The sequence below is a fragment of the Arachis ipaensis genome, chromosome B05, assembly GCF_000816755.2.
Source record: "Arachis ipaensis cultivar K30076 chromosome B05, Araip1.1, whole genome shotgun sequence".
Lineage (NCBI taxonomy): Eukaryota > Viridiplantae > Streptophyta > Magnoliopsida > Fabales > Fabaceae > Arachis > Arachis ipaensis.
In genome coordinates, this window is record NC_029789.2 from 3,109,270 (window position 1) to 3,134,770 (window position 25,501).

At 32.9% G+C, this 25,501-nt stretch overlaps 2 protein-coding genes and 2 long non-coding RNA genes across 7 annotated transcripts; 2 read left to right on the forward strand and 2 right to left on the reverse strand.

Annotated features, from left to right (window-relative positions):
- Positions 2,776–6,825, reverse strand: LOC107642494 (probable apyrase 7). 4 transcript variants are annotated; one of them, XR_001620669.2, is made up of 3 exons: positions 4,419–6,825; positions 3,584–3,934; positions 2,776–3,421 (listed from the first exon to the last, which is right to left on the reverse strand). XR_001620669.2 is itself a non-coding variant. In XM_016345871.2 (3 exons), exons 1-2 carry the CDS (start codon positions 6,358–6,360, stop codon positions 3,617–3,619), a joined length of 2,253 nt encoding a protein of 750 aa, XP_016201357.1. In that variant the 5' UTR covers positions 6,361–6,825; the 3' UTR covers positions 2,776–3,421; positions 3,584–3,616. The 4 variants fall into 4 exon arrangements, 3 of the variants coding, with proteins under 3 accessions (XP_016201357.1, XP_020978494.1, XP_020978495.1); XM_016345871.2 differs by having other exon boundaries at positions 3,584–3,927; XM_021122835.1 differs by having other exon boundaries at positions 2,776–3,436; positions 3,584–3,927.
- LOC107639960 (adenine nucleotide transporter BT1, chloroplastic/mitochondrial) lies at positions 10,549–11,209 on the forward strand. The gene has a single exon (XM_021122696.1). The coding sequence runs from the start codon at positions 10,592–10,594 to the stop codon at positions 11,207–11,209; it is 618 nt and encodes a 205-aa protein (XP_020978355.1). The 5' UTR covers positions 10,549–10,591.
- LOC110271694 lies at positions 16,221–16,971 on the forward strand. The gene is made up of 2 exons (XR_002362269.1): positions 16,221–16,323; positions 16,753–16,971. It is a non-coding gene; the product is annotated as an uncharacterized LOC110271694 (long non-coding RNA).
- On the reverse strand, positions 24,130–24,553 carry LOC110271695. Its single transcript, XR_002362274.1, has 2 exons — positions 24,516–24,553; positions 24,130–24,374 (listed from the first exon to the last, which is right to left on the reverse strand). It is a non-coding gene; the product is annotated as an uncharacterized LOC110271695 (long non-coding RNA).

The following is a 25,501-nucleotide window of genomic DNA, read 5'->3' on the forward strand; positions in this document are numbered from 1 at the left end:
TTCTATTAGTTTATATAAATAAAATAAAATTAATATTTATTTAATTATTTTTATATTTTGTCTAATATAAAAAAAAATTTAAAAAACCAATAAAATCTAAAATAATACTAGCTTATATTAAAAAAAATTAAATAAATAAGTTTGTAGTTGGATGAAAATAGTGGATAATAATAAGATTGTGTTAGTATCAAATATAAATTTGTTAAGTTGTTAAGCCCATTCTAGCAATTGTCCATTATTAGTCAACATACATATTTTAAAATAGAAAATATGTTGAATGAATGGTAAATATGAAAGTTGCACACAAATCATTGTGGCTAGAAAAATATGATGCTAATTAATTGAACTAATTTCACTTTCTATCTATATACTACTCATGTTTTTATAAAATATTTAGGAGAGTCATGGTCTCTGTTGTCCTAGAAAAGTTCTGCCATTGTATTTTTGTATATAATTTGAAGATGTGTCTTAGATTTGTTTAATTTTTTTTAATCTCTTAATTATTATGTCATCTAAGTCTGATGATATTAGTATTGGTGAAGTTAGTTCCTATAATCAAAAAAGAATTTGTTATATTACTTGTTTTATTTGTTGTAATAGAAGTTAAATTTTGGTATTTTTTGTTGGGACAAATGTCTTTGTAATAGTATTATTGAGAATATAGTTAAAATAATTTACTTTTTTTTTTATTGAAGATATGGAGACTCGAATCCGCAACCTCTTAATTGAGTATGGGGAGACTATGTCATTTGAGCTATTGCTTCTTGGCAATTTGAAAAGATATGAGACTTGAACACGCAACCTCAAATAATTTACTTTAATTTTAAATATAAGTGTGAAGTTGTATAAATTTTTCAATGAGGATAGTGCTTGAGTATCATTGATATCTTAGAGTATAATTAGATTTAAGGTAATTGTGTCCAATAATTTTTTTTGTTTTTCTATCAAATAGCACAAAAATTATTATAGCACTTTAATCTAAAACCGTTAATTTAATTTTGAATCTATAATAATTCTTGCGCATTCGTCCATAGGTCAAATCGAATGTTATTATTGGAATAATTGTTGAAGATTCAAATGATGGATATGCAAGTATGATAACTTATATGCTGTTCTGTATCTCCATGAATTTAGAAACTTTTACTTGCATTGTATTATTTGATTTACGTAATGAAATTGATAACATTCGAGATTATAGTATAAATAATAAGAATATTTTTTTTCATAAATTTGTTTTAAAAATACAAAAAAAAATTCATGATTTTATTAATTTTTTTTAATTTTTAATTTTCTAAAATTTGATTGATTGATTTTTAAACTTTATCAAGTAAGCAAATGTGTTGACACGAGGAAAAATATATGAAACCAAGAGGTTACCAGCAAAAAATTAAACAAAACCACATTAATTTATATTAATAATTAATTTTAAATTTTTAAATTTAAAATTTAAAAAATTTAAAATTGAATAAGTAAACCTAATTAAAACGTATAAAAACCTTCATCTTCTCTCTCATATTAACCTATCCACCTCCAACAATCACACAAACAGACTTTTCCGGCAACTTCCATGCTCTCCGCGACGTCCTCAACAAGCGCATCCAAGACAACTACTTCAACACGAAGTCCACCTTCGACTTCGTCACTGACGAAACCTTCTCCTCTTCCCTCCTCAACCACCTCCTTCAAATCATATCCACCCTCAACCGCGGCGTCACTCGCAAGAACGCGTTCGATTCCCTCATCACGCGCCTCTGCAAGCTCCAGCGCGTCGATGACGCGTTCCACGTCATCGAATATATGGCACGTACCGACGCTGGAGGCTGCTGCCCCAGTGCGACCACCTTCTACTCCGTCCTGAACATCCTAACGCACCAGAAAGCTATAGACCACGCGCGGCGTGAATCTGAATCTGACGGGACACAACTACTTCCTCGTTGCACACTGCTAAGCTGGAGACGTGGCTGCCGCTGCCGGAGTTTTGAAGAAGATGGGATTGGTTTGTATTCAACCCACATGTTTGTAATTAGGAGTTTGCTCTCTACATTTTGGGATATTAGGTGCCGTTTTGATGATTAAAGAGACTGCAAACTACACAATTACAGAAATATAAAAAAAATATTTATTTAATATGAAAAAAAATATCCTAATACTTAACAAAAGAAATATCCAGTTATATTTTAGCAAAAATAATTAAATATCTATAAAATTTAAAAAAAATATGAAATTCTTAAAGAAATAGAGACATTCACATTTTTTTTTTACCAAAGATATGAAGACTCAAACCCGCAACTTCTTAAATGAGTATGAGGAGATTATGCTATTTGAGCTATTACTCATTGGCTAGAGACATTCACATCTGCAATACAAAAAAATTCGAAAAATAAAGAAACATTCTTAACAGAAAAATAATCCATATATATTAACTCGTAGAAATTTTGGATTCACCCAAAAGTATTTGGCTGGTTTTTGGCTAATACCCTTTTGATTCTCTAGCATTGTTCTAAATTTAATGTATAAAAATTTTGGTATCAACTTTGGTGAGTGTTGCCTCCTATACTTTTTCTTGCCGATATAGCTACGTTTGATTATTTCGCTGGTTGCGTAAAATGCTTAAATGAAGCCAATATTCAATTGAGAATTTCTATAAGCAATATTTTCTGCTCAATTATATACTAAAAGAACAACCGGTAAAGAGAAAAAAAAAAAAAGAGTGCAACACATTGCTGTTGATGGTAGAGACAAAGATGTAGTTCTTTCTTAATCAAATTTTGGCGACTTCATCCTTATCGTTAAAGAATGACCCGTTTTGTTGTCTTGAAGTTTTATTATTTTGTTGTCTTGATCTATAATTGCCAAAACCAGAAGCAAATCCACTCTTCCACGCCATGTTCATTCACCAATAATTGGCTCCATTTAGACCAAAAACACTGTACTTATACACAGCACTAATGTTGTATGGTGTAATAGAAATCATATCCAATGGCTTGTTTGATGTATAACATGTTTGTGTACTTATAACTCCTCTCTGTGGTTCATCTTTCCAAGTCAATACTCATCTATGAAACAAGGGGAGATTCTCTAATCTCTATAGTAATGGCACCTAATTAGTCTAAAGAATGGTATTAACTACAGAAAACAGCCATGAATTAATGGATCTAGTAAACTATGTTAGCCATTGATGCTTGAGTAGCACCACAAAAGCTACAATGCTGAGGCAGAAATGGAGATATCAAACAGCTATAAATCGTTCCCCGGTTCGAGTGCTTAATGGAAATGGATCCTTTATGATCTGGAAAATCCGAATTGACCATGTCAAGATGTCAAGTGTAAATTTCCGCAATTGCTTACTTGGCATGATCAATTCAATTTTTCATTTGGAATCAGTTCTTCTGGCTGCTGCTGCATCTTTAGCTCCACTTTTCTGCAAGACAAAAATCTAAAAAATGATGAGAAAAATATAAATTCTTTTACCCATAGAAAAATCACCAGAAAAGAATGTTTGCTTGCTTTACTAATTACTATTACTTATGTTCCACTATAAGGAAGTAAGTATAGAGAAATATGTTAATGTAATCATTCATACCTATCAATGTTAATGTCTACAGAAAATGATTCCCTAAGCCTTCACGAGATGTGCTTCAGCCACCGAGGAATCCAGGTCTTCGCGAGATTGTGACCTCCTACTCTGCAGCCGCATCTGAGTTCTGTGGGGAGACCAGAATGCGCCCATAGTATTGCTGTCAAACTGCATCTGCCCTAAACTTGTCGATGAAAAACTATGTGAAAAGCTACTGGCTGAGGGGTACAAGGAAGATTCCATAAGCTGGATGCCACCACCATCATCACCAAGACCATTACCAACGCCAAAAGGGCTACCTTGTGAGCATGCGACAGTTGGGCTGAGTGGCATCTTTATTCTTCCATCCCCTGAAGACTCATAGGCATAAACGACTTTAAAGCTCAATTATATAAGGACATTGTGAACAATGCAAATAGGGTGCACAAATCAGCCCATGATAGCAGTTTTGGTTATAAATGACTCTACAGAGCTAAAATCATGCCTAAAACATTTGAAAAAAGAGTTCATGATCAACACTTGCAACAACTGCAGCTGGGATGCATAATGAGCAGACACTACATAGTGACTAAGTTATAATAGTAAAAATTTAGTGCAAACATGATCAATAGCATTGTTTGATCTATGTAGCTGATCCTATCTAGTTGGATAGGACTTTGTTGTTGTTGTAATATAATATTAAGAGTCTACCACTTATACCATATCTAGTAGTAAAAGTCAAAACTAAATCTAAAAGATAACAATTGACAACTCGATATGCATCTCAAACAGGTTTTGAAGAAATAGTTCATCAGTTTAAGTTATTTGGTAATCAAAATCAACACGTATTTAAATAGCTTACCAGAGTTGATTGGACTCCATCGCTGGAACTGAAAAGGAGATGGGATATTCAAAACAGAAGCACTAGAAACATTGCTATGTCTGAAAATGGGAAGATATTTCCTCCGGAAGAACCTTGGTATCGAATTGCCAACACATGATAAAGCGCAGAGTAGGATAATCAAGGAAAGCAACAAAATGAGAAAAAGAATAAGGGGATTTATCTTCATTGGAAGCAATTCCAAACCACGAAACCCGAATCCGGTGGAATATGCTTTCCCTGCTTCCAACAAGGCAACACCAAGAGTCCAAGTGATACTTCCAGAGCCAACAGATATTTGGTCATCAGTAATGCGCAAACCTTCTCTCAGCAGTGATGCAATGTATGGCGCTCTAAAGCAGTATTGCTCGATAAAGGGTTGAGGGGCAACACTTTTCTTTGCAACATCCCATTTCTTCCCACAAAAAGTCCTGCCTTTTTCAACTACATCATCAGGTGTGGCCTCAGAACTCAAGTTGAAAAATCTATACACCACATAAAATCCAGAAATCACATAAAAGTGGCCATATGGGCGTGGGAGATTCTTGCGCAAAGCACAAGGTTGTACTCCACAATCAAGTGCTGCACCGATATTGGACCATTCAGACAAATTGACAGCAATTTTTGCAAGTGCATTACATTCTTGCCAATTCGGAGCACCAACAAGCACTACTGGAGTTCCTGATGCTCCTATCTTACCCAATTGTTTCTGATTACCAACAGGATTTCCACCTCCTTTGTTACCGAAAGAACAGCGAGGGCAAAAATATTGTTCCTTGTACCCAGCCTGCAAGCAAGGATGTTTGAGCTCTCTCTTTTCATTAGCTATGCCGGCATTGGCAGATGATCCGAACTCTCTCTTAAAGAGATGCGCCACAGATTTACCAAATGCCTCATTAAGACCATACCCTGGGAGAGAGTAAGCAGTGAGATGATGGCTCACTGACCCCATCCGAACATACAAACTAGTCTCATTATTCAGCTGCTGATCACTCTCAAATGTTACTTGCAATGATGAGCCACCCAAATCAAGCGCACCATAAGTTGCCTTCCTAGGTCTAACACCCAAGATGCCACTATAATAATTAAGTGATATCCATCCAAAATAAGCCTCCTCAGTACCAGATATAGTCTTAACCCAATCCTTCTTACACAAGAAAGGAGATTGCTTTAACACAGACCAGGCATTGTCTAGCAGCCACTTCGAGTCAGCGCTGGGGAGTCTCCGGACACCTGCGGTAGCATAAAGGAAAACCGAAGTACCCCTATGAGCATGTGCCGGTATTTGCTTCTGCGCCCAGCGAATTAATGGTTTCAATGCACCCTTCAAACCAGTAACATTATTCACCAACTTATCAAGGCCAGGCTCAGTTTCCATTCTATCATACGCACGACCACTCTGAGAACGTGGCTTTCTCTGCAAACCACTCCTCAGTGACTTGATAACTATTGGAAGACTATTATATTTCTTGTGCTGAATGGAAGCATGATAAACATAAATCCTATTCCCGGTGCTACCACAATCAATCACAACAAAATACTTCCCAGACCCTTGACTCCAATAGGAATAAGCAATCACCAAAACCATGTAAACTATAAAAAGGAGCAGCGTAAGAAAAATTGCAAGCTTGATGGCACTGACCCATTTCTTGCGAGAACAGTTGGCAACACTTTGAACAGGCTTCACCTTATGAAGTGGTTGCTTCAAATGGGTTGGAAGAACAACACCGGTGACATCATCAGCAACATGGCCACGTTCAGGACCAAATTGGGGGTACGAGGAGAAGTCCTGAAGAGAGGAAGAGACTTGCAGGTTGTTATTTTTGGTGGGTGCGAAGGGCAGAGAGAGTGGGTATGCAGAAGGAGAGGAATTTTGGGTATGCAACAAAGTGGATAAAATTGCAGTGATTTTACTAAAGATCATGTCTTTTTGATATGAAGAAGAATACCCACTTTTGATTGAAGAGATTTATGGATAGGTGGTGGTTGAAGAGCGCAATTGCATAGCATTTGGTGGCACAGGCATAATAGTGCGATCAAATAGAAGGGAACAACCCAATGCGAAGATTGAGTTGAACCCCACTGAGATTTTGTGATGAATTGGAAGAATTAGTAGTCAAAAATAGATTTTTAGAGAAAACTTAAAAAGAGGGTAGAAGTTGGTTGTGATACGGACATGAAAAATGAAAGAGAGGTTGAAAGGGAAAACTGAAAGTGGAAATTGAAAGAGATTGGAAGGGCAATTGGGAGAAAGTTTCAGAAAAGGTGGTTTTTTATGGTCGTTGATTAGGTCGATGACGCAACAGAAGGTGCAAGTGCAACTGCAAAACTGAGGAAGATGACCATTGTTTTTTTTTTTTGGCGTTTTCATGTTGGTAAAATTAAAAACTCCCCCCCTTTTTTTTTTATAACGTTTCTGTCACTCATGGGCTTAATGGGCTTCATTAATTAATAATTACCAGTTTAAACGGAAGCACTTTGGGCCGTTGGCCCCGATGTTCACCGAAAAAAAAACGGAAGCACTTTTTGTGGCTCATTATTTTTTTAGATATTGTAAAATGGAGGGTGTAATACTACGATATTATGTAAATTAAATGTAATACATTGATATGGAAAAGATTAATATCAGAATAAATTATTACTAACAATTTGAATTAGTGACAAAAACTACACTTAATAACATGTGAGTAACAATTTGATAGAAGACAATTTTGTGCTTAATAAAAATAAAAGTAATGTTTTGTTTTGAAATTACTGACATAAAAAAATCGGTACTCTTGTTTTCTTCAATAACTCTCAATTGTTGATTAATAATTCAATAATTCTTAATTTTTCTTTTTTTCCCCTCTCTTCGCTCAAATCGTGATTCACAATTTGATTTAAATCTTGTATAATAATTTATATAAAAACTGTTATTAATTTTATATATGTGCATTACACATTTAAACTCTCATTTTAGTGTATCATACCTATTTAATTGTCATATTAAAAATAAAAACGACTTTTTGTTGTGATAATTTGAATTTTTTATTGTTATATTATTAGTATTTTTAATAATATAATATTATTATTATTTTGATGATTAAATACTGACTAAATTTTAATAAAAATATTTTTCTTGTTAAACTTTCTCTGTATATATCTTATACGATGAGCAAGTAAATCTCTTCTAATCAGTTTGGCAAAGATACCACTGGTATTTTTCAAATAGATAAAGATTCCTGCAAAAAATCAGAACAAAAACCTTTAAACAAAAATTTCTTATCTGTTTGTTGGTTCCAGGCTTCCAGCTCAAATAATTGACCACAGAAAATTTTCAAATATTTCCAAAACCAAATCCTTTTCTTCAAATCAAATCCAGCTGATATAAAAGCATGACCTTTGTTTATTTGTTTTGAGTTAGAAAAAATATACGGACTCATCGTTCTCAACTTCCTTCCTCATCATGGATATACCTATACGATGACATGCAAAAAAATAGCATAATACTTTTGCAGTATTTTTCTTTTGACTAAATTAAGAATTTAAATTAATCATTCAAAGGCATAAAAATTTTTTATGAGTACCTAACAAACTTGTTTCATAATGGTATTACCTAGTCTTTAGGTAATCTGTATAATAATATATAATTCCAATATCCATCCCCCAATGCACAAACAGGAATGTCAGGAACAACAGGATTCGGAACATTGAGCAATTGCAAAACATGATAATAGATCAATTTATGGTAAGATTAGGATTCTTATGTATCAACAGAGCAAGCTAGTCACTAAACCCTCTTACATCACATTAACAATTTTTTTAAACTACAACTTGAAGTGTATGCAAGCCTTTTAATTAGAATCCTGCAAGAGTCTTCAAATTTGAGTTTAATAGTTGAACATTTAAAACTCTATTTTATATTTAAGCTAAAAATCTAACCTAAAAGGAGAGTATGAGACATAGTCAAGACCAATTTGAGCAAAGAATGCAACAGAAGATGGCTCCCACCATGCTCTCCACATATTCCAACCTGATAAAGCAACTCAAGGAGTTAATTGCTGTAGCACCTTGATGAGGTATAATAATGCATAGAATACAAGAGTTACATGCCTTTAAGTTTTTAAACTATATGTTATGGTTTAATGATGAAGCTGAAAAATATAGTCTTGACTCTTGATAATATGCAGAACTTGAAAATTGTGTTGTAACCCCAAGTTTAAGACCAAATTTTAAAAAATAAATGAATAAATAAATAAATTCAATCAATTCGAAAACAAAAGTTGACGTGTGCTCTCAATTTAGTAAATTGCAAGAGATAAAGTCCTTGTTTAAGATATCAGCATTACCATTTCCAAATATTTTGCTAAGGCTCTTCTCTTAATAAGGTCATGGTTGTGCCTGAGGCTTTAGTTCCATGTCAAGGTCAGGGTTTACCTGCAGCATTAACAGAATACAACTGAATGCATGCGAGATAACCAATTCAAAGCTCGTAACTGTAAATTAGCAAGATGTACTATTAATAAACATAATTACAACCCTAAGGGTTTCTTCGGAAAAAAAATTATGTAAACTCACTGTATCGTTTCTGAAATCATACTCCTCCTACATGGGATAATTTAATGCATTTGGCAAGCATCGTTGCTTTAATGCAATTGCAATCACTATTTTGATTTCCAACAGATAAAATCCTAATTTTCTTGCAAATTAAAAATATTTTGACATCACATTATTTATTGGCGAATTTCAAATAGAAACTCACGTAAACTGAAGTAACATAAAGTTGACTACCAAAAAGATGGAAAGATGAACTACATAATTTGAGTGACGATCAACTGTGTAAAATTAAGGATTTAGAGTGAAATCCACTTAATGTATTTACCCCTTGGATTCGAGTCAATTAACTCATCCATTCATTTGGGACCTAAATTACCAAATTCAGCATCATTCTTTCATGAGAATAACATAACTCTGATTCAAATTTGTGGTGTAAATCTAGGTATCATGATGCAAAATTGAAAACAAAGGGATTTGCTTCACAGTGAAAATTAGACACTGTCTTTCAAAAGCTCATAACTAAGTTACCTGAGAAGGATTAATTTCAAAAGCATGAGTTTCTTTCTCTTCACATGGCCCTAACATAAACATGATTTGCAATTAGAAAGCAGTAATAAAATCCTAACAAATAAAAACAGATACCTTATAAAATAGATACCTGATACGCACCAATTGTAGATGATTCGAAACTGCTAGAAGGAGTGTCGTCGTAATCACTGCAAATCAGTCATACCACCATTAGCTCCTCTGCTAACTAAACCTAGTCCAACCTCAACCTTCAGCCAAAACAGAAGTAGATTAAAGATAAATAAATAACCTTTTGTCATTTTTTTAAAAAATACATAAAATAAATTTATGCTTTTTTTAAAGAAATTACCTCTGTAACACCACCGATGGCAGGATCTCAAAGCTCTTCGTTCTCTGTATCGGTATTGTCAACTTGCTGCCAGCTGCTCCTTCTTCAGTGACGGCTGCAACACCACTCACCGCAGCCACTGTTCTTTCTACTCGATGCTGCATCAACAACCACCGTAACCTCTGACTAATTGTTCTTCATCTCTACTGCTCGCTGGAAACAGACTCGTAGCCTCTGCCGTCGTCTTATCTTTTCTTCGGCAAATGCTCTCCCAACCGCAGCACCGACCACCACCATTCTCTATCTTCTCTTCCAGCTAGTCATTCCATCACTGCGAGCTCTTTCTTTCTTGTCGGCGATAATATCTCTGTATTTTGAACAATCAGATGGAGGGAGGGAGAGAGAGAAAGAAAGAAGAGAAAGATAAAGATACAGAAAATTAAAAATTTGTTCACTCAATTCTTGATTTCAAACACTCACAGCCTGTTTGGAATGCATCTGATTTGAAATCATAGATGAATTGAATTGAATTCTATTCCTTACTTTGGAATAGAAAAAAAAAACATGAAACTGAATTTCGGTGAGAATTCCAATTCTCATTTTATCCCATTTACAAATCAGACCAAAGTTAGTTTGATTTCAAAATCAATTCTTACCTAAATCTCACCTAAATTGTGCAATATCAAAAATATCCCTGTGCAATAATTATATTAGGTTCATCAATTCATGGGTGGAAGAACAGGAATTCAGCGATTTAGCCACGATGATGATAACCGAAAGCAAAACGATTGGTTTTTTTCTCTCTGTTTCCGGTTTAGGTTCTTCTCATTCTGAATGGGATCTCAACCCTGGTGGATTGCTCGCAAGCGTAGGTCAAATGGGAATGGGGTTTGGTGCACCAAACCGTACACCTTCTCCCTCTTCTGATTCCCAAGGAAGCAACAATGGAGTCAGAATCCCCTGCACTGAGTTGTATGTGAAGTACGTGCATTCAGAAGGGAAAGTGAAGATTGTTTCTGAATCGGAGGAGTTAGTTATGGAGGAAGAGGAAGGTGTTAAGGGGAAGAAGAAAAAGGCTGGGTTTTTTGTGGTTAAGATGAAGGTTAAGGTGAAGAGCCCTTCGCTGAGGAGGTTGATTAGTGGTGCATTCGCGGGTGCAATTTCGCGAACTTGCGTGGCGCCATTGGAGACAATAAGAACTCATTTGATGGTTGGGAGTAGTGGCCATTCAACAGGTGAGGTGTTTCAGAATATCATGAAGACTGATGGCTGGAAGGGATTGTTCAGGGGTAATTTTGTCAATGTCATCAGGGTTGCTCCTAGCAAGGCTATTGAGGTAATAAATATATTATGCATTTTCAATGCTTTTTGTCGTATGTAGTTGTTAGTTATATAAGTTTTAATATCAATTTGTTGTATCTGTAAGAAATTGAATGAGCATTTGTTGGTTAGCTATGATGTATGATCAAAAAACTTATCAATGAATAGTAGAATAATTCATCTGAATGATAATACTAATAGGTAGTTTGTGAAGTGATCTATCTCTAAAGGTTTTCTAATAAGTATAGATGTTTGTTATAGCCTTCAATTCATGTAGCATGTGCTACTATGCTATACATATTTGTTACAAGTAGTTGAATGTTTTGCTGTCAAAATGTTATGCCTAACTTTCAATTTTATATGTTCCATCTCCTTTATTACCTCATAGATCCTGAAGCTGGTTGTGTTCAATCATATTTTCAATAGGTGGTGATATGGATTTCGAAAAAGTTAGTGATGTTAGAAGGAAAAAATGAGTGTTATACCTACTTTAAATGGACCATGGAAATGGATGGCTTAATGCTTGATGTTCTTAAGGAGCAAAAGAATAAGGGTCAAAAGAAAGATAGAGTTTTTTCGGCTGAATCTTATAGAAAGGTGGTGGAGGAAATTAATGAGAAATTTTCTGTGAGCATTAATAAGAGTAAAGTTATAAATCGTTTGAAGAGACTCTCAAGGAACAAATGCTTTTAGCAAAAGAAATTAATCAAAAGAGCGGGGTAGGATGGAATGATACAACCAAAACATTTGAAGCTACACCTAATGTGTGGAAATCTTTATGCTCGGTATGTATATTTTCTTTATATATATATATTTGTCTATTTTAATATTAATATTATTTATTTTATTTGATATTTTGATATGAATTATTTTATTAATTTTTGTATAGGCAAATCTTAAGTTTAAAGCTATTAGAGGAAAACATCTTTATCACTTGGAAATTCTTAAAGAGATTTATGAAAAAGATATAGCAAATGGAATGCGGGTTGAGACCGGTAAACAAAAAGTGAGAAGATGGAAAAAGAAAGATACACACGTTAATATTGATGACATTGATGAAATGCAAGCAAACAATGAGGTGCATTTGAAGAATTTTAATCCCTTTGATTATGAAAGTATGCCAGCAAGCCCAACCTCACAAGCTCCACCATCATCTATTCCACCGGTGTCTAATACCTCATCTGCTAAAGGTAAAAAAAAAAGAAAAGTGGCAATAATAGACGAGTATTCCCAAGATATGAAAGACATGATTATGGCAATGAAAGATATTGCAAATGCTATCATAAGTTCGCATCCTAAAGTTTGGAAGACATCTGATATAAGGGAAGCTTTAACTAAATTAGGTTTGCAGGGCCACTCATTTTGTGAAGCTCTTGAATGGCTTGTTACTCATCCTACTCTTCTTGGAGTATTTTTTGGCTTACCAGAAGAGTTTCGTCTTGAATGGTTGAGGGAAAAAATGGATTTTGAGTTTTAGAAATTTGTGGCAATGTTTTTAAATTTAAACTAATGTTACTTTCTTATGTTATACTTAGTATGATGAAATCTTTACTATTTAGACTTTTATGTTATGTTTAGCGTGATGAAAACGCAAAACTTCTATGAGGGTCATGTGAGGTTGATTTATTGATATGGATTATGAGTATTTTGTTTTAAATTAAACTTTGTTATGTTTATGGCTTATGGGGTTATCTCATTTTTAATTTTATTGTTTTTAACAAAAATATGATCATATCAAATGAGTGTTATAATCACACACAAATAAGATTATAGAAAAAAAATGAAAAAGTTATGAGATGTTGATTTTTTTTAAAAAATAATTTAAATTTCTCATTTTTGAAAAAATTCCACCTATCATGATTTCATGGGTGAGATGGATCTAATTGGTGAGGTTGTGTTAGACCAATTTTACTTATAAGTGATTTATATAATTATATTATCTAATTTAATTGATAAATAAAATTATACTTAATATTTATTGAGAGGTAAAAATGTCTTAGAGAAATAATGTAATTCATCAACAAGTCATTCCAAACAATGGAATTCAATTTTATCTCATTAAATGAGTTAGTTGTTCCAAACTATGGAATTGAATTCCATTTCTTTAGGAATTCATTTCTTGATGGAATTGAATTCTAATTCCATCATTTAAAGGTGTCCAAACATGCTGAACTTGTGTTCAAATCCTGATCCTTTTTGGGAAAAGACCCGTCCAAAACCACTTCTCATTGTATACTTAATTACTTATTTTGTCTAATTTTTTTTGCCACTTGTTGTACAAACAGATTAGACACTTGTCGAGCAAATAAACTGTACACTTGTCGAATAATAAATTTACTACTGCTCTCCTATTATATATTAATATTAATAAATAGATAGATACAAACTCATAAGTTAAATAGCAACAAAAAAATATGCTTATTTACAAAGAATAAATATGCTAATAATCACATATTCTAGAGAACTAATTTACAAAGAATTAATATGCTAATAATCATATTCTATTTGATCTAGACAATCTCATTTATGCATGTATTTCCATCATTTCTTGCATCAATGCATGATTTGATGATCCAATTGAAATCAAACAAATTAACACAATGCAAGAATTATCGTCAATTTGAAACGTTGCAATGTAACTAAAAGATGCATGATGATTTCTAATGATCTTGATTCTTGAATAATGCAAAGAAAGTAAGAAAAATAAATTGCAATTTAAGTTTTATTAGATGATTGAGATGCATTTTTCAAATGATGCTTGTGTATCTTTAGATAGCTCTACTTCATCATCAATAGCAACAAAGCATAGCTTCTATTATCATGCAACCAACAAAATATCAGACAATATCACTGAGATTATTTCAATGTAGAAATAGTCCCTCTCACCACACTGCAGAGAAAAATCATAAGGGAAAAAGAACAATGAAAGTCACAAAAGAAATTAGCAATCATATTCCTGTTTCGTACATTTAATTACTCGTAAACAAACTCAACTCTACCTGAATTGTTAATTTAACTTTGGTCTTATGGAATCATACATAGGAAATACATTACATTACTCTTTCTTCTAAAATTCAAGTAAAAACAAAAAAGAATGGTATTAGTAGTTTAGTACCTCTTTTAGCGTTCGAACAGTGTACATTTATTCGAAACTCATGTTATTCTGTTGCATTTGTTCTCTAAGAAATCCAGTGAGCTTTAGGGCTCCCAACCCTACAACCTCCACACCCACTTTTTGCATCACTTTGCCATTTAAAACTGTAAAACAAACATTTCAGATGGCGACAACACGACGGACACCGAGCTCAAGGAAGAAGCGGTGCCCCTGCGACTGGTGACTGCGAACAGATCGAAGACTTGGAGAACTCCCCTGACTGTGACGGTGACGCACGAAGATTCGAGGAGACAAGCCCCTGACTGCGACAACAGCGGCAAACACGGCTCCTCCCTGCGGCGGTGGTGGCAGCTACGGTTTTTCCCTGGTTGAGGCTGGGCGTGTTCTGCTCGATGGAATAAGGAAGGAGATGGAGAAGAGCGTTTTGTTTCTCCCCTTAAGTGCGAAACTGCGCCGTTTAATTCAAATTGGCCGGTTCCAATTCGACCGGCCGGTTTTTGGCCGGTTCAACAGTTTAGATTCAGTTTTATAATTTCCAGTATTAAACATCAGACTAAACTGTTTATGTCTCTGGTTTGTAATTGAACCGGTCAAGCCAATCAATCCGGTCCAATTTTTAAAATATTGGTTAGATAACATGTCTTTGTATAAGAGCTGAAAACAAATGGACAACTCTGAACAGTATCATCCCCAAATTTCCAATTTCCAATATCCAAATCCAAAACACGTAGCCACACATTCAAAAACAGTCATTTTTTTTCATTATTTTTAAGCACTTATTTACAAATATCTTTATCATTAATTTTTAACCTTAAACATCTTATTATCTTTGCTACTTAGTTTTTTCTTTTTTGTGATATATCTTTTGTGAGATATATTTTTAAAATATGTGAAAAGCTATTTTGAAGAGTCACATCTTTTCATATTATTCAAAGGTTGTAACTATTTGAAAAGTTATGTCTGTTGAAAGATTGTAACTATTTGAAAAATTATGTCTATTCAAAGGTTGTAACTATTTGAAAAGTCATAAATGTATTTTGCATGTACTCCGTATTTATAAATTTCCCTCATTTCATTCTTCTGTAAATTTGAGTACGTAGCTGCATGTTGCATGTACTCAGCAATAATGAAATGAGAAAAATTTATAAATACGGAGTACATGCAACATGCAGCTACGTACTCAAATTTACAGAAGAATAAAATGATAAATTTATAAATACGGAGTACATGCAATATGCAGCTACATACTCAACATTTATGATTTTTCAAATAGTTACAACTTTTCAATAGACATAACTTTTAGTTAAATTAATTCAACAAATTCATCTTCAGTTTTCGTTCTCTTATTTTCTATGAAGATGAAGATGAGCTGAATCAGCATTTTTATCCGGACTGCGATGTTATAGTTTTACGGCAGATGAATAAGAAAGTACCATTTCTTCTGTTATTGAAGAGGTAATAAATTAATTTTGTTGAATTCCTGTTTTTCTTTATAAGGCATCAAAGGTCAGTGAAGTTCTTGAGAGGTGTAGAGTTGTGACTTATTCAAAAGTTGTAATTATTTGAAAAATTATGTCTGTTGAAAGATTGTAACTATTTGAAAAGTTATGTCTATTAAAAGGTTGTAATTATTTGAAAAGTCATAAATGTTGAGTACGTAGCTGCATGTTACATGTATTCCGTATTTATAAATTTTACTCATTTCATTCTTCTGTAAATTTGAAGTAATGAAATGAGGGAAATTTATAAATACGGAGTACATGCAACATGCAGCTACGTACTCAAATTTACAAAAGAATAAAATGAGAAAAATTTATAAATACGGAGTACATGCAATATGCAGCCATGTACTCAACATTTATGACTTTTCAAATAGTTACAACCTTTCAATAGACATAACTTTCGGTTAAATTAATTTAACAAATTCATCTTGATTCTCTTCAGCTCTTGTTCTCTTATTTTCTACGAAGATGAAGATGAGCTGAATCAGGATTTTTATCCGGACTGCGACGTTTACGGCAGATGAATAAGAAAGTACCATTTCTTCTGTTATTGAAGAGGTAACAAATTAATTTCGTTGAATTCCTGTTTTTCTTTATAAGGTATTAAAAGTCAATGAAGTTCTTGAGAGGTGTAGAGTTGTGACTTATTCAAAGGTTATAACTATTTAAAAAGTCATAAATGTTGAGTACGTAGCTGCATGTTGCATGTACTCCATATTTATAAATTTTTTTTATTTCATTATTGCTGAGTACATGCAACATGCAGCTACGTACTCAAATTTACAGAAGAATGAAATGAAGGAAAATTTATAAATACGGAGTACATGCAACATGCAGCTACGTACTCAACATTTATGACTTTTCAAATAGTTACATCCTTTCAATAGACATAACTTTTGGTTGAATTTCCTTACTTTTCAATAGACATACCTTTTAAATTAATTTTGTTGAATTTCCTTAATTTTCGGTACTCCACCTGCTCCTCAGGACTACACGCTAATGGGTGAAACTAGAAGGCTCATCGGTGCGGTGGAATTTGTTGCGATGGATGTCAGCCCCTACCCTTGCTTTCGGGTTGAGATCGGGTTCAACCATCCCCTTCCTTTCATAGTCCTCCGTCGTCAATCGGAGGTTCTTGTTACTTGCCTCGATGATACCCCTCCGGAGGAACTTGCTGTTACAGTAGCTCAACACATTGGTTGAGGCTATTTGATAAGTGCAATTGCATATACTCTGATGATCACTCAGTTTGTTGGGTACTTTTTTGCTTCCATTTAGTTATATTGTAGTGTAACCATTTATTGCCTTCCATATCTCAAATTGTTTTATCCTTTTTGTTTCTTCACAATTATATTGTCTGTTGATATTATTAAGCTGGTTTTGTTTTGTTTGGGCTGTATTTTGATCAAAGTGTTATGTTGTTGTTTCTTTCTTTTTTTTTTTTTTTTAAATTTTCAGATACCACAGAGCATTGATCCATAGCTATTGGAAAGCTTTGTAGCTGCAACTATCTGTCATTTTGAACCTAGCTGTTTTGGTTTATGTTCAAACACTTTTCTTTTATTTGGATGCTTGATCTTGTAATAATTCGAGTTTATACATTAATCTGTTTTAGCGGTCATGATATGAGAATGCTTCGCAACTGATTTGGGTTGTTATATGAAATAATAATAATACAAGTCTTCTGTAAATCCATGTTTGTAAGCGTGCCATTTAACCCCATGAATGATTTTTGAGGATGCATCAACTTATAAGCTAGAAATTGGTCCCTCCTGCAAACTTATACACCTCTCTTCAGGGGCGAAGCTTCTCATATTGTAGGGGAGGCAGTGGCCCCAAAAAAAGTTTTTGTTTATAAGAATAATAAAAAATTAAAGAGTGGTCTCCCTAAAAAAAAGTAGGCCTCTCCCTTTGAAAAATATATACTCTACATAATTCTATTCAAAAAATGGTTTAGAAAGTAATGTGTTATTTGGGCTATGAATAGTGGGTCATATACTTAATTAAAAAAAAGCCCAAATCCATATTAAAAGTGAAGAATCTGAAAAGGCAATAACAAAAAATCAACAAATCACTTTTTTCATTCTTTCCTCTTCTTTCAATTAGAAAACAAAACATCACTCCATATTTCCATTATCATTACAACTTAGAAGAAAACAAATAGTCTTTGATCTTCCATTATCATCTTTCATTCTTCTTTCTTTTGTAAGTTATTTATTTTATTTGTTTTTATAAATAATTTATATATTTATTTATTTATCTAGTTTATAATATTGTAATAATAATTTAGGTTTTTGAATCATGTAATTATAATGTTATCCTTGTATTGTTTTTAATTTTTTTTCTCATTATTAATTGTTTGTGATAGTGATATTATTGATTTGCAAAAAATAAAATAAATTGAGTTTAGTTAAGTTGCATAATGTTTATCTTATTATCTATATATATAGTTACTTTTAATTTTTTTTGTTAAAATAAAAAACTAAAAAAAATATTGGCCCCCTAATAAATATTGTCGAACTTCGCCCCTGCCTCTCTTAAAGTTAGATGCTAATAAGTTTATGGAGTGTCATGGAATTTTAATCCAAGGAAATATTAGTATATGAGTATGTTCTTTTATAAACAGCAGGTGCCATGTATAATTTTTGTTTAAACATAAGTGAGGTAATTGTAATTTATATATTATTGTCCTATTATCAATTAATATTTATTGTTAAATAACCGAATTTGTGGATATCAAGGGTTGAAAGAATCTATTCAGACAGCACACATTGACAAAAGTTCTACCCTATGCATATTACTTTGCTGAAAATTGGAACCCAAAATAGTTTAGCTTAGTGTGTGTCAATATCACAAAAAAATAAAAGAATTAGCATTTGATGTGTTCCTATACATATGTGCCACTTTCCAAATTCAAACGAAGTCATGATTTAAATTACTCAATTGGTTATAAAAGTTTCGGTCACTTTTTTAAATCCATTTAGAAATAATTTTATATTTTCCAGTTAGTAATAAAGTTTATTTTGAACTATATTATTTAAAATAACCCTTAAAAAAAATATCCTGAAATAAGGTGAAAAGTCAAATAATTATGTGGTAGACTATAAAGTTATAAAATGCTACTATATTAATGTTGAATGATATATCTTTATCACTAATAAAGTGGTTAAGGTAAAAAAAATGTGACTTTATACAATATAAATGTCTAACACTAAATTTTCATTTACAATTTTAAAATTCAACCGAAAAAAGCATATCAATGGCAGTTACATAACATAATGCTTTTGAATATAATATCTAACTCTTTACACTAAATAGTAAATTCTAGTTAAAGTATTTATCAATTTATAGTATTTTTGAAGAGTATCCCTTAGTATTGTTTGTTCCCTTTTCTTTATGGGCCGTAGGTCCTCTCACATTTATAAATGAATAAATAAATTAATTATTATTTCTTAATTCTTGATTTATCGATCGAATTGGAAAAGTAGTTAAGTAATAGATGAATATCATGTCACGTAGTATCATTCTCTAAAGTTTAGTAAATTTTCAAAAGCAATAAAAATACATTCATCAGAAGATAATAAAGACTTTATCTGACAGTTGGATCCTTTCCTCACTTTAATTTCAGGCATACACCTTCAAAAATGATGCAAAAATACATACATATCAACTTAACAAGTATCTAGATGTAGCTGTTGCAAAATAGTGAGAAATCCTTAAACTCTTGCAAATTTTCAACGGCTTCGAACTATAAACAAGGATGTATGTTTTACTTGAACAAAAGATGAGGTGGTCATGTAAACCCACTGTTGGGAATAATACACCATTCCCCCTTGAGAAAACACCTTTGACAGAGAAATAAAATAGACACAATCACAACACAAGAATTTAACGTGGAAACTCCAATTACCAGAGAAAAAACCACGGCCGTTGTCAAATGACAACCAGAGAATATCACTATGTGAAAATTGTTACAACACATAGACTTCTTTCTCTCACCGGCACCCCAGTACACCCACACTCTCTCAAAGCAAATATCTAACTACACCTCACAACACTCTCTAATCAAAGAGTACAGAGGAAAAGAAAAATCAGATACAAGCTTAAAGTGTTTCTGACTGGTGCAAAAACAAATGGAGAACTTAGCCTCATATTTATAACCTAGGCCACCCACTCCATTTGCTATCCTGAGCAATGTGGGACTAATTCAACCAAATCCTAACACCCACGTGACAGCTTAAAATTAAAAAGAAATAAAGTTATGTTCGTTATAGTGATGTGGAGACTTTGTCATAATCGATTTGTTCATATATAATTGATGTGGGGATTTTGTCATGATCTCTTTGATTATAAAAGGAGTATCTTTGTTAGTAGGGGTGTCAAAATTTTTTAAAGTACGGATATTCCTGCGAGAACTACTTCGAATGGGATTCGAAGGCGAGTAATTTTTTCCGTGCGGATGGGAATGGGGATGGAGACTAAAATCCCCCCGAAACAGGCGCAAGGACTCGAGCGGAGATCTCCGTCCCGTCCTCGATAATTCCTCGAATTCTTGAGTTTATTTAAATACCCTTAATTTATTTCTAATATAGGGATTTTTTCGTAATTTCGCCTATTGAAAACCCTAACCTTATCTTATTGAATGTCTTCCATTATCTCCTACTACTCCACTTAGCGCCGTTTCTAAGCCCCAACTTTTTAGAAAAGTTCAAAACTCCCAATCCCCCATAGTTGTGTCCACAGGCACAGCCATAGCAGCATACCCCCTCGTCAGTCGCTACTGGCCACTCTTCCTGTTCAGTGTTTATCCCTTTATGGACTATGATTTGCAATGTTGTATTTCTGGACTTATAATCTTGGATAAGATATGTTTGTAATAATGTTTTGTAATTTGTATTTTGTTTTATTTTTTTACTATAATTTTTATATAAATGTTCAACACAAGAAGATAGGAAATGGGCCTTCGGCGGGGAATACGAAAAACGCAAAAAATGAGGATGGAGACTATTATTTCTCTATGGCGGGGATGAGGATCAATTCTGGGGGCGAAAACGAGAAATAGGGAGGCATTTTTTGTTCCTGTCTCGCCCCATTGACATCCTTATTTGTTAGGAAGATTTTATGGTGTAAGCATCACATGCTTAATTAAGAGGTAGTAATAGACAAATTGATGGGATAGACTATGCGATGTTGGTAAAAAATAAATAAAAAATAAAAAAGATCCCAAAATAAAATAAAGAAGGTTCCAAAAAAATTCTAAGTGACTAGTTGAGGGAGAAGAACTGAGGCTTAAATGTATGCTTCTTCTCGTGAGTCGTGACTCTAGTGGAACCACTGCACTTTGAGCCATGTCAATGATTATTGTTGAAAAAATAATTGTTGTTTATAGTTAATGGTTGTTAGTTTCTATATTAAAAATCTAACAAAATTGACTGAATGGATTTTAAGTTATTTTTTAATATCAATACATAACCTATACATTTGACTATTTTTACAATAAAAATTTTATTCAATCTTTTGAAAATAAGAATAATAGAATTCTAGAGTATACATTACTATACCGACATTAATATTTTAGTGTTTTTTGTTAGTAGTTAGATCATTTGACGACTATTCATATTTTATAGTTACAAATATAATTATACAAAATTAGATTTTACTTTTATAAAGGATTTAATTATTTTATTTTTTTCGATTTAATTTTTACACTACTTTTAATTTTATAATAAAAACAATTTCATTTCAAAAACGTTAAAATTTAAAATTATATATCTACATTTACTATCCATTTTAGATGCAAACTTTTAATTAGGTTCTTTTTAAATTTTTTTTCATTTTCAATTGTTAATTCTTGTATATAATATTGTTAATTCTTGTATACGATGTATAGTGATTTATAAAATATTTAAAATCAAATTATTATACAATTTCTAGTTAAAAAATAGTAGCTACAAAATAGATTATTAATACCGTAACGATTCACTTGCAAATTCTTAAACTGTAATAACTTTAACCACAAAAATAATATAATTATAAGACGTATTACAATTACTTTGGCTCATTATAATTTCAACAATGTCATAAACTCATATAATAAACCCACACATAACTTTTCCTTATTCCTTTTTGGATAGAATTTTTTTCTGTGGGTAGCATTATCCATGCCTTCTGAGGCTCCTAGCAAATTATACAACACATCCTCAAACAAAAAAAAAATTGTATAACAACGACCCACTGAATTCTTTAAGCATCACCATCAACGTGTTTTTCGCTAACGTTGACATGCAATAACAACATATTATGCTTACCTTTGATGTAAGCACCACATATTTTTAAAAGTCCTTCAAAAGCAGAAAAGAGAACTATTTGTTGAGGAAGCAAAGGGCCCACCCACAAGACTTGGTTGAGGCCTTGAGGATATGCAATTCATGTGCTCTGCCATTAATGGAACAGCAACTGGCATATGCTTACTATATACTCTAAAATAATCTTTACTTATATGTTTAACGGTTAAATTAAAAACAAATGGGGTCTAAATGTGGGGCACTTGCATGATTTTGGTCCCTTTGCAAAATCCATGGCCTAAAACCCACATTTATGTGTTTCTTTGATGCAATACAAAATCTAATTCTTCTCTCTTTCTCTCTCAATCTCCACTTCCTGCCGACACTTGTTATATTTATCATAAACTGTTTTTGACATGAGATTACTTACCATGAATTCCTACTTTCATCCAATAAGATATTTCTGTTTGTGGCAATACATAATTAGAAATTTGTGAAATTTTATTTTACACTTATGGTGCATAAAATTGCAAGTTTACTCCTAAGCAAAGTTGCATCATGTAAGTGAAATTTGGAACAACAAACGTATAAATCTTTAAATGCACTTGTAACATATCAATGTCATTCATTTCAGTAATTACATTACATATGAACTGAGAGTGAATTGACCAACAGTTTGATACGGAACTGAGAGAAAGCGAATCGGCTTATATATTACAGAAACCTTGCATATGATATAACTGCCAAAACCAACATCTTTGTATAGCAGCAATTCCACAATTGGTTGGCCTCTTGAATTGTTTATCTTTCTAATAATAGTAACAATAACAAATTCTTATTAAATCCAAACCTACGAGGAGAAATGACACTCCTTGGAACAATAAGTAGTAGAAGTGCATCCCTTGTGCTGATAACAAGCTCCTAAATGCAGCAGTGAGCAATAAGAATGCAAGTGCAAGCTCTTTCTTGTATATCTTGTTCATTTTCTTTACAGGTTTTATAGCAACACTTTCTTGGCATTTCTGTATTTTGTTAAGATCATAAAGCCCACTATCAGAAGCTCCTCTGTGCAGTTGTTGGATACAAAACATAAATTATATAGCATTTTATGATGAATACATATTCTAACTAAAACAAAAGAAGATCGGTATTCATAAGGAACCTAATTAAAAAACATTAAACATGAAGCCAGAGTCTATAAAATACAAAAAAAAAACAAGGCTGTAGGATCCCATCTTTAAGAGATTATAGGCTTGGCTTAATTAACCGCATCTCAAATGAGCAACTTGGAAGACCAAAGTGCGACGGTGAAACTAAGCTTTCATGATAGAGTTGAAAGACCCTTGTACATGAGTGCTGAGTTAAAGGAAGAAGTCTGGGCATGCCATCACTGGAGCTGTTAATATTAGGAAGATCTATGCAGCCATCTTTTAAGTTACATAAAACAAACTTGCCACTGGGAGAAATTGCAAGGAGAACATGTTTGAACATGTATATAGGCTGTAATGCAACGCATGAGGGACTATGAAGGAGTAGCGGGTGGTGGGGGATTGTGGTCAATTTAGTCCAAGACTGAGGAACTCCATAGTCCTTCATGAACCAGAGAGTCCAATGAGTTTTCTTAGTCTCATAACAAACAGCAAGACAATCCCTCAAGATACCCAATTTGGGTTCCATCAAGGGAAATAACCTTCACAAAACTAGTATAGCTGTAAAGAAGCCAATTAAGAGTGCGAGTGCCACTTAAATAAAGCCCTGCAAGACGCTCCAGATAATCCCCGGAATGAAAGTCAAAATAATTATGGGGGAAATCCTGGATTGTTCTCCAGGTAGAATTTGGGCCGAATGTAAACATTCTGGTGGTGACGGGTTCGCCTGATTTCTTTCTCACAACAGCCAAGAGCTTATACTTGTCAAGAGCCAATGATGATGCGGTAGCGTCGTCCCTCATAGGAAACTACTTTAGTGGGTTCCTGGGGAGGGTTCTCCATCACAGATCGTACGGAGAACACTCCGATTTTGGGGTATTGGCAGGCTCGGCCAAAATAGGCAATAAGTGGGTGGGTCAAGCCTGGATCCACCGCCATTGAACGTCGAAGGTGGTCCTTCGCAAATTGGGAACTGGAAATTAGGGTTCTCCATGAACTGCAGACGCTGTTCCTTAATCGAACGAGAGACCTCGCCGGTATCCTCAGCAGGATTTCCGCTATGAGCTCGTCCAGAAGGATAGGTGGTGGTTTTGTCGTGACAACCTTCCCCTTCCTCGGAACAGCATCATCATCATCATCATCAGGAATCGGACCCCTCCTCATACGTACGAGGAAACTCCACAATACAGCATGAATAAGAATATAATTACAAAAATTCAAATCTCAGCGGTATTGCCATTTAATTTACAAAATAAAACATACATGGAGATTCTATAAAAGAAGAAAAACAGAGGCCAAGAGTAAAACAGAGGTTTACCTAAAGGAAGATGGCGCCGGCGACGGTGAAAAAATACAAAATATATTAATTTAGTATTGAGTATAAAGTGTGTGTTTGGATTCTGGTTGTTCAAACTGGAGTTAGAATAAAAGTAATTTTATAAAATTAATTTTGGATAGAAGTAAGTTTGTGACAATATGATTTATGTTTGGCAACTCTTTACTAAAATTGATTTTGATAAAATAAATATTTAATACTCTTTTTTAGAACGTTATAATTTTTAACTATTGTTATTATTATTTATAGTTAATTTTTTTGTTTAATTTATTTTACCTAATGGGATCAATAAATTCTATTATAAAAAGATAATAATAAATATAATACACAAAAATTATAACTATAAAATATATAATGTCAAATAAAAAATTAATAAAAAACATAAATAATAAATAATATAAAAAGAGTTCATATAGAGAGGAATAATAAAAATTCTATAAATAATGCAATAATATGTATAAAGGATAAAGTTGGTAAAAGAAAAATAAATATGGAAGGTATTGGCTAAAAGCACGTTAGTGCAACGGAGAAGTTAAAAATTATTGCTTCTTGTAAACGTGATTTTATGAACAAAATCACTTAGAAAAAAACTAGCCAAACAAAAAAGTGAAGTTTTCAAGAAACTCTAATATGCTTTTTTCCTTCAAACGTAGTTACCAAACACACCCAAAGTCTGAACACAATATCTCTGTTTATATTTCTCCTGTCAAATACGATTTTGTATTTTTGTCTATATGTTAGAGTCTTGTCTCTGTAAACAAATACAACCTTATATACTCCTTTTAAATCTAATATATTCAAACTCGATTTAATTTAAAATTATCAGTCTCATTTTATATTTAAATATTTTGATAAGTCTAATTAAATTGATTTAAATTTAATAAAAATGGCTCAATATATGTATGTTAATCACGTTTTTTTATAAAAAAATAATACTAAATTTTTTTAACAATAACATAAAAAATATT